This window comes from Pistacia vera, unplaced genomic scaffold (assembly GCF_008641045.1).
Source record: "Pistacia vera cultivar Batoury unplaced genomic scaffold, PisVer_v2 Contig40, whole genome shotgun sequence".
Taxonomy (NCBI): domain Eukaryota; kingdom Viridiplantae; phylum Streptophyta; class Magnoliopsida; order Sapindales; family Anacardiaceae; genus Pistacia; species Pistacia vera.
In genome coordinates this window covers 1,047,066-1,057,090 of record NW_022196224.1, presented here as the reverse complement: position 1 = coordinate 1,057,090, position 10,025 = coordinate 1,047,066, and the positions used below count along the sequence as shown (strand labels likewise).

General features: G+C 36.8%; 2 protein-coding genes across 4 annotated transcripts in view; both read left to right on the top strand.

The window, feature by feature from the left end:
* The first annotated feature begins 2,001 nt into the window (after window positions 1-2,001).
* LOC116141621 (LEAF RUST 10 DISEASE-RESISTANCE LOCUS RECEPTOR-LIKE PROTEIN KINASE-like 2.5) overlaps window positions 2,002-10,025 on the top strand; it is a 44,352-nt gene continuing 36,328 nt past the window's right edge. The window contains exons 1-3 of one of the 3 annotated variants that reach the window (XR_004129821.1): window positions 2,264-2,338; window positions 2,512-2,635; window positions 2,916-3,285. Coding sequence is in view for 1 of the 3 variants with exons in the window: in XM_031427096.1 (XP_031282956.1) it covers window positions 2,272-2,338; window positions 2,512-2,584 (140 nt within the window). In the remaining 2 variants the exon portion in view is untranslated. Of the gene's footprint in view, window positions 2,339-2,511; window positions 2,636-2,915; window positions 3,286-10,025 lie in introns of those variants that run through there. The other 2 variants (XM_031427096.1, XM_031427097.1) reach the window with 2 other exon arrangements.
* LOC116141622 (rust resistance kinase Lr10-like) lies at window positions 7,357-9,714 on the top strand. Its single transcript, XM_031427098.1, has 3 exons — window positions 7,357-8,263; window positions 8,373-8,423; window positions 8,506-9,714. Exons 1-3 carry the CDS (start codon window positions 7,540-7,542, stop codon window positions 9,660-9,662), a joined length of 1,932 nt encoding a protein of 643 aa, XP_031282958.1. The 5' UTR covers window positions 7,357-7,539; the 3' UTR covers window positions 9,663-9,714.

The window sequence follows — 10,025 nt, the reverse complement described above, 5'->3', positions numbered from 1 at the left end:
ATACTAGAAATCAAAACCCTACCCAATTGAAAGAAACTTCTCCACTAACAAATCCATCATTGAACAAACCCCATTTCCGTAAAAAATAAAAGATCCCCACTTATCAACAACAGCAACAACCCAAAAAAAAGAAAATAAAAATCCCAATTTGTCAAAATTGCAAGCTATACCCAATCCAAAACATCTCATGTACTGCCAAACCCATCAAACATCCCCATTTCTCAATAAAAAAAAAAAAAAATCCAGCCAAAGACCATAAAAGAACCTATTTTTCGCCAAGTTACCGAAAAAATAATCTTTACCCATTTGAGAACAGCCTCTGAACTACGAAACCCATCAACGGAACTTGACGAAAAGCACGAGGCGGCAAATAAAAAGAGAAAATAGAAAATGGGTGTTTCCCACCCAACTGGTTCAGGTGTGTTGCAAAATGGAAACCAGAGGGGCCTAGCATGTGAAATAGCGGAACCTAACTTTGAAAGAGGAGGTGGAGGCCTGGAGGGAGGTTGTGGTTAAGTTTGTTGAATCTGGTAGGTTACAGTTGGTTAAGTTTTACTTTTTGAGTTTTTGTTTTAGCTTTGAAAAATTGAAATGGGTTCTGCACTTCTGCGTTTTTGTCTATATGGGTGCTATTTGCAATTTTAACAACTTAAAAATAAAAAACTTTTGAAATCTTTCAAATTGCCCCCTAAGCTCGTTTAAGCTCGCGAGCCTGACGAGCCGAGCTCAGTTTGGATCGAACTCGGCTCGTCACTGTTCACGAGCTGCTCGAGCTCGAGCTTGACTCGACTGATTTCGAGTCGAGCTCGAGCTTGGGACGAGCCGAGCTACTCGGCTCGTGGCTCATCCCTACTCACCCGTAACCTTTCCTATATGAGAATACTAACCCAGATTCTCACAACCTGAAGGAAACATAGCCCTCAAACACGATTACAGCAATCGCACAAGATTACAAGTCTATGAGAAAGCAAGAAATCAGAAACCCTAACAAAGAAGAATACAATCTCAAAACTGAGAGTGTAAAGGCTGTAAAATTCGACTAAAGGATCTTCTTTTATACTCATACTGCTGAAGAACCTTGGCTGTTAGATTTAGCAAGCAATAACCGATCAGGTTCAATCTTGAAGCTTTCTTATGAAACGATATTGTTTAAGCAGTACCCAACGACATCGTTTTGGGCTTCACCCTTCAACAGTATAGTCTCCACATATGTTTCGAAAATTAATCTCCAAGAAAGACTTTTAACTTGTGTGTTTCTTTCAGGAATGATACATGAAATTTCACCCCTATATCATATTATCTTTCGGGTTTTTAGCCACCCCTGAGCTTTAAGTTAATTAAAAAATTGCCCCTGAGGTTTCAAAAATAACAAAAGATACACCAAAGATAAAATAGCCATTTTAACGTGTAGCTCTTGACCATGACAGAGTACTGAAATTCGACTCTAGAAACAAAAAAAAAAAAAAAAACCCTCAAACCCAGAATACAAACGGTACCAATACCTACCATCAATTTTCTACACAAAGAACCACAAAACAGTGTTTAAAATATGTTTATTTATTTCTTAAAATAAAATTAAAATAAAAAAAAAAAAAAAAAACCCCAACCCAAAATTGCAAACCCATCAACTCCTACACAATCAGCGGCTGAAACTCATCACCTCAACCAAAACCGACCCCACCTCCACCATGCACCCATCGGCCACCATCCCACCACCACCGTACCCCATCCCAACCCAACTCCATCACACTCACACCACAGCCCACCCTAACCAAGCAACACAAACCAAATCACCATTAAAAATTAAATTAGTTACTACCATATCTCTATGGCAAGGCCAACAAAAACCAATAAGCAACCCTACAAACTCAAGACCATATCTCAGAGACACCAAATAAGCACTTTCACTGTTATTAAATGAGATCACACTCAACTTCCCAAGATTCTACCACCCCCCAAATTTTTTTTGGTAGGGGGGAGGAAGGGAAAGAAAGAAAAGAAAACACCCAAACGCGCCGCTGCTGGTGGTTGGTTGCCGGGAAATGGGGATTGGCTGCTGCAATTAAAACGGAGGCTGGTGGGGTGGGGGCGGTGGGAGAGATAGAATGGGGTTAGTAATATTGGGTATTTAGGTTAATAAAGTGAATGGATTTACTAAAAACATCAAAGACCAAATCATTTGATGTTTCGACTGAATTTGATCTGCTGAAGCTATTGTGAGGGATTCGAGCACACCAAGAGTCGTCGTAGGATGAATGATTTTGAATATGGATGCCAAGGCTGCGAAAATCCCTTTCAACATTACAAAGGGATTCAACAATCTGTTTAAAACAACCACGTGAGCAAGCCTCTGTTTTCTGATATCTCTGTATCTTTAATTTATTTCAGCCTCTGCTCCTCTTTTTTTTCATCAAAATCTGATTATCATTTCTTTGTTATACTCTGTGCACCGACAACCTTCAAATCATTCGTAATCTGAGCTAATTTTTTTTTTTTTCTTTTGAAATGCAGATCCTCCGGTCCTGGGGTTAAAATTGCAGTATCCACATCCACCCGTATTGGAGGCCTTGTGGTTTTTGCATTGGTGATATTTCTTGTTTATAGATCTGAAAAGGAAAAATAAATTCAAGTAAAGGTAGAGAATTCCTGGAAGACTATAGTACCCTCAATCATACTAGATTAGCTTACAGTGAGCCAAAGAAAATAACCAGTAAATTAATCACAGACTCTTATGGTTTGAGTTAATCTTATTTTGCACGTCTTGACCACTGTGATCTGTGGGTCATCTCTTACTTTAGTCTTTGTTGGAAGAATTTCGAACCATTGACAACATGAAACACAACGTATAAAAATGTAGTTTTGTCATAACCATAATGCACACAAGCTTCCATTAATATTGTTTATCCAAATCTCAGGAGAGGAGGAATCATGAGGAGGAAGAACCATCAGCTATTCCAAATTTCCTGTTTCTTTGTTATCTTTCTCTTCATCAGTGAATACAAGCAGGAAAACTTCAACAAGCATGCTCTTCTCATGTGGAGACATCACAAACATAAGCTACCCTTTTTGCTGAAAGAGCGATCCGTAGATGTGGTGATTGTGACTTCGAACTTTCTTGCCGAGCAACAAAACTATCCTAGAATTTTTTCAGGAAAGCACTATGTGACGGGAATTTCTATGATGAACTATAATCAGGGTTGTTGATATTAACTTGGCCAATGGAAGCTGCAGCCTTCCATACAACTTTGCATCAATTAATGATTTCGATGGCTTTTATTTTCTTAACTCTTCTTTCTATGAACAGTCATTTGCTAGATTCTTAATTGTTCTACAACTATCAGTGATTCGGCTTATAGAAGACTTCCTTGTTTTGTGTCAGTCTTATATGTTTATGTCAATTATGGTGGCTACTTTAAGAAATTTCTGATCTTCCAAAGTCGTTCTACTTGCTTGTTCATTTCAATGGTTCCAGTAATTCACGTGGGTAATACGTCCTTATGAAGTCATCCGGAAGTTGCTGAAGTCCGGCATCGATCTTACATGGTCATTGAATGCCATATGTACTAAAGCTGGTGGTTATTGCGAACTGATAAATGCTACACAGGACCTCTTAGTAAGCTAATCTTTCCGCTTAAAATTGATAGTTTTAATGCTGATTGATTACTAATTTTCAATCTTATATGAAAATAATTTTGAGAATCATCTCCCTGATTTCTTTATATTATAAGTAAATTCGTATTTCTTGTCCGCTTATGCAGATAGTTTAGAGATTTCTCTCATACTTTCTGAAATTTATGGTTCAATCGCTAGCACCTTTCCTGCTAGGTACGATTTGTTTGCTGGGATTCCGATTCGTTCTCCAAGACATGCCTGTGCTAATTTTTATTAATTGTGCTTATGCAGGATATACTGGAAACCTGATCTAATTGTGCCGGGGAGATGTTTGGAATTGAAATTTATATCTCTTGCGTGTATTTGAGTTTTTCTTTGATATGGCTTGCAGTGGTTCTTATATGTAGATTTATATTTGCTCCAAAGTCATATTGTTGTATATTTTTAACAAATGTAGAGCAACACGGAAGACAGTCGAAATGTGGAAATTTCTGCACACACAAGCTCCTGACTGCCTAAAAGGTACTCTTATTCTGAGCTAATGGCTGTGACAAACAACTTCAGAGACAAATTAGGCCAAGGGGGCTTTGATCAGTTTATAAAGGACACCTTATACAGTTTCCTTGCTGCTGTTAAGTTGCTGAAAACTCTAAGTTCAGTGGCAAGGAATTCAATGAAGTCTCTACAATCGGTAGAATTCACCATGTTAATGTTGTAAATTTGGTAGGATTCTGTTCAGAGGGTCTAACCGTGTACTTGATACAGTTATGCCTAATGATCTCTTGGTAGGTATATCTTTTCGAAAGAAGCAAAAGGCGATCATTTAGCTGGAGAAACTCCTGAGATTGCTTTAGGAAAGCTCGTGGAATGGAGTATCTACATGGAGGTTGTGATGTCTGCATTCTTCATTTCGCATTAAGCCTCACAATATCCTGTTAGACAATCATTTCATCCAAAAGTCTCAGATTTCGGACTAGCAAAATTTTACGCCAAGGAAAATGATTTTGTTTCGGTTAGTGCTACAAGAGGAACTATAGGATACATAGCTCCTGAGTTGATTTCAAGGAATTTCAGAACAATTTCTTTCAATTCAGATGTTTATAGCTTTGGGATGTTGTTGTTGGAAATGGTTGGAGGAAGAGGGAATTATAATATGCAGGCATTTGGTTCAAGCAGAGCATACTTTCCATCATGGGTATATGACCAGATAAATAGTAGAAGAGATTTACAGCTCCCAAATGTTTCTGAAATTGAAGTTGTCATAGCAAAAAACTGTGTATAATTGGGTTATGGTGCATTCAAGTGAAGCCAGCAGATCGTCCCTCCATGACTAAAGTTATGGAAATGTTGGAAGGGAGCATTGACGACCTATAAATGCCTCCAAAGTTGTTCTTTACTTCTTCTCAACGTATCTCTGCGATGGAGATTGAATTAGATTCATCAAAAGGAAGGAACTCACAAAATTCTACCAATTCCATGAGCTATTCCTAAAGAAATTTCATGATCATTTCACCTCCCACCACCACCGTACCCCGATCCAAACCCATCTCCATCGCACCCACACCACAGCCCACCCCTAAACCATCACCACAAACTCAACACCATACTGCAGAGAAAACCAAAATAAGCACCTTCACGTGTTATTAAATTACACCACATCTCAACTTTCCAAGATTCAACTACCACCCAAACTAATGAAAATGGAGAATGAAAGCATGAAAGCATGGATAAAAAAAAAAAAAAAAAAGAAAACACCCAAACGCGCTGGGTTTGGTGGTTGGGGTTGGGAAGTTGGGTTGCCGGGGAATGGGGATTGGCTGCTGCAAATAAAGACGATGGTGGTGGGAGAGATAAGAGCAATAATACTATACTTACAAAGTAATCTTATAAAGATTTCCATACAAAATGAGATGGCAAAAAATGACCATCTCACTTTGTACGAAGATCTTTGTAAAATTTCTTTGTAAGTGTAGTATTACTCTGAGATAGAATGGGTCAGCAATATTGGGTATTTAGGTTAATAAAGGAAATAGATCTACTAAAAACATCATATTCTTTATTTTTTTTTTTTATTTTAATTATTAATTTTTGTATAAATACGTTTATGTCCTTTTAATGGTTTAGTTTAACAGAAATTTTGTAACGACAGTCTAACAAACAACAAGGGGATAAATGTTAGGGAGAACGACATTTTCCCACCTAAGATTTGACAAAATGACACTTTCCCACCATTCGTTAGGTTATGTTATGTTTTCTGTTAATATTTTATTAAAAAGATGAAAGTACCCTTAAAATTTTGACTTTATAAATTTTTAATTAGCTAAAAAGTCAAAAAACAAAAAATAGTTAGTTTCACCTAAAAAATTAGGAGTAATGCTATGAAATTGTTTAAAGTTAAATGTCATCAATATCTCATCACTATTATTCAATAATCTATTAAATTTATAATGTTTTTCATTTTTCCTAATTAATATAAAAAATTAATATTCCTAATTAATTAAATAAACAAAGAAAAAAAAATATCTTTATACTTGAATTAATAAATAATCAAGTAAAGACTTTGATTTAATTAAATTTTAATTAAAAAATAAATTATTTAAGGGTATTTTTATATTTTCAATCAAATATTAACAGAAAATATTAACAGAGCCTAACAAAGTGTAGAAAAGTGTCATTTTATCAAACCTTGGGCGCTCTCCCTAAACCTTGGGCGCTCTCCCTAAATGTTATTTCCGAAAGATTGGGGGGAGGGGGGGGGCGGGGGGCGCGCGGGGTTAGGGTTTGCTAAGCCCAAACCACAGGTTTTTTTTTTTTTTTTTTTTTTTTTTAATGTTCCCATTATCTCACAAAAGAAAAATGAAGAGAAAAACCACGAATCTCTCTCTTACAGTTGAAAATCAAAGCCAAATTTACTTTTCCGAATGGATATACAACAAAGTGAGCTTAGGAGAAGAGCTCTGTTTGGAGATTGAGGTAGATGGAGATGATGAAATTGCCAAGAAGCTTGCTATTGTGGCATTTTGGTGCATACAATGGAATCCGACAGAGCGGCCTTCCATGGCAATAGTAATACAAATGCTTGAAGGTGATACCTCCGAAGCCTTTTTTTTCTTCAGATGTTGAAATGGATTAAAATTGATATATTAAAGACATCATTGTAGTGACATACTAAATTTGAGATGCTTGATTATGCTTATAAAGAACCAATTCTGCTCCTCTATTTACTAGTTTGATCTATTTGGGTTAATTTCTATAACTCTATGTTAGAGTTAAACTAAAGTCCACTGTTGAAAATTGAAAGTTCAAAATTTAATGTTTGTAGCACCTTAGAAAATACTTCTGTGTAGTCGTTAATGTCGGCAGCTTGGATCTTCAAAGTCAATTCTATTTGATAGGAGTTGATTAGTCCTGAAGACAGTCCACATCTTCTATTTGCTTTCTCACCAAATGGACTCACTTTGGCGAATTCATTAGGAATCTTATTAAGTTTTTATATACGTCACATTTAATATCGCTAGCGAGTGGACCATGGATTTAGTTTATAAGGCTTGAGATCCCATAACTAAATTGAGATATTTTGGACGAATGACTGGACTAGTCCTAATGAACTCCTAAAGAGGATAAATTTGATTTTTCTGTTCTCTTTTGGCCTTCTTGTGTTTTGTCCTCTGTATAAAACACTGTCAGTGGACACAGTTAGGAATTCTAATTTCCAGGACTAAGGGTCCCTCAATAATTGTAGTCTCATTTATAGATAACCTTTTAATTTATTTTAGTGTTACTTATTTTTCTGCAACCTCAAAAGTCAAAGTTTTCTACCTACTCTGTGTCTTCCATTATCTATTCAAACATGGCGGTGCGGTACACTGTCGCACAAGCATATTGCATTTCTCCAATTTATTGAAATTAAAAGTATTAGGAGGAATCATGAAAAGGGAAGAATCTTTAACTCTCTCAACTATTCTGTTTTCTTTGTTGATCTTTCTGTTCATTGCTGAAATACAAGCGAGAAAACTTGTACTAGTGTGTTCTTCTTCATGTGGAGACATCAAAAACATAAGCTACCCTTTTCGCCTGAAGGGCGATCCAGTCGTTTGTGGCGATCCAGACTATAAACTTTCCTGTCAGAACAACAAAACCATCCTGCAACTCTATTCAGGGCAGTATTATGTGAAGAGAATTTCCTACAATGATCAAGTGATCAGTGTTGTTGATGTTAACTTAGCCAATGGAAGCTGCAGCCTTCCAAACAAATTTCTGCGACAAGAAATTTTCAGAAGCATATTCAACTATGATAATGGCTTTCAAGGATTCCAAGTAGCTGATCGATACACCTATGCCAATTATATGAACTGCTCCGGCAATATCAATGATTCGAATTATCAAAGAGTTCCTTGTTTGAGTACAAATCAATCTCAAATTTATGTCAATTATGGGGGTAGAAGTTTATCTGAACTGCCAGACTTATGCTATTTCATTGCAGTGGTTCCTATCCTTCGTACAGATGCACAGTTTTCTTCTTACGAAACCATCAGGAAGTTGCTTGAAGCAGGCTTTGAACTTCACTGGTCAGTTGAGTGCAAGAATTGTGTTGATGCTGGTAGCTTTTGCTTTTTGAATGTGGACACTTTAACTTGCCCAGAAAACACTTGTAAGCTTCTCTTCCTCCATAAGCAGTGACTTCTTTGATTTATTTGTGTTGTCCAATCCTGTATAGAAACAGCACTACTTAACATTTTGTTTCTACTATACTTGTGCAGATTTTTATCTATCGCAGAATGTTTATTTCATTTCAGCACAGTATCTCTTGGGTATAATTTCCTCACCGGCATTATTTATATTGTGTTGCATACTACTAAAACCTTCAATTAATAGCTTTCTCTTTACCTACAGAGCTTGCAGTGGTACTACATCTTATTGCTAGATTTATCATTGCTCCGTTAGTTTTATTCGCGTTCCTGATCCACAAATGTAGAGCAACACGGAAGACAGTTGACAATGTGGAGAAATTTCTGCACAAACAGCAATCCTGGATGCCTAAAAGGTTCTCTTATTCTGAGCTAATGGCAGTGACAAACAACTTCAGAGACAAATTAGGCCAAGGGGGCTTTGGATCAGTTTATAAAGGACAACTTCATACAGGTTCCTTGATTGCTGTTAAGTTGCTGGAAAACTCTAAGTTCAGTGGTGAGGAATTCATAAATGAAGTCTCTACAATCGGTAGAATTCACCATGTTAATGTTGTAAAGTTGGTAGGATTCTGTTCAGAGGGATCTAACCGTGCACTTGTATACGAGTTTATGCCTAATGGATCTCTTGATAGGTATATCTTTTCGAAAGAAAGCAAAAGGCAATCATTTAGCTGGGAGAAACTCCATGAGATTGCTTTAGGAACAGCTCGTGGAATTGAGTATCTACATGGAGGTTGTGATGTCTGCATTCTTCATTTCGACATTAAGCCTCATAATATCCTGTTAGACGATCATTTCATCCCAAAAGTTGCAGATTTCGGCCTTGCAAAATTTTATCCGAAAGAGAATGATTTTGTGTCAGTAAGCACTACAAGAGGAACAATAGGTTACATAGCCCCTGAGTTAATTTCAAGGAATTTTGGAGCTGTCTCTTGCAAGTCAGATGTTTATAGCTTTGGGATGTTGTTGTTGGAAATGGTTGGAGGAAGAAGGAATTCTGTCATGAAGGCAACTCATTCAAGTAGAGCATACTTTCCGTCATGGGTATATGACCGAATAATTGAAGGAGAAGATTTAGAGCTCCCAAATGTTTCTGAAACTGAAGATGTCATAGCCAAAAAACTCTGTATAATTGGGTTATGGTGCATTCAAGTGACGCCGGCGGATCGTCCTTCAATGATCAAAGTTATGGAAATGTTAGAAGGAAGCATTGACGACTTGCAGATGCCACCTAAGCCTTTCTTTTCTTCTTCTCAACATAACTCTATGAGAGAGGTTCAATCTGATCATTCTTCAACGGAGTTGCTAGAATCCGATTCAATAGTGGAGGAAAACTCGTGTAATGATACTGATGTATAGCTTTGTCATTGAAATGTGTCATAATAAAACAAAATCTTCATCTATTTTCTTACCTTTATTTGCATGTCAATCTTTTGAGATATTGAAATTCTATGAAACATTATCGCTCACAGAAAGCAAATATTATGCCCTCAGGCCTCATCCAATAACATATTCAGAACTCCTGCCCCACCAGTTCATATTTAGAGTCCAATCATCCGTGTGGACTACTCCTGCCTAACGCATTCATATTTTAGAGCCCATTCATAATTTAGAGTCCAATTACTTGTGTGGAATAGTCAGAAGATATTAATTATTCTATCTTGTGGGGTTCTGATTAGTTGACTAAAGAAAATTATTCTTTTAATGAAGCTGAAGGAAAAT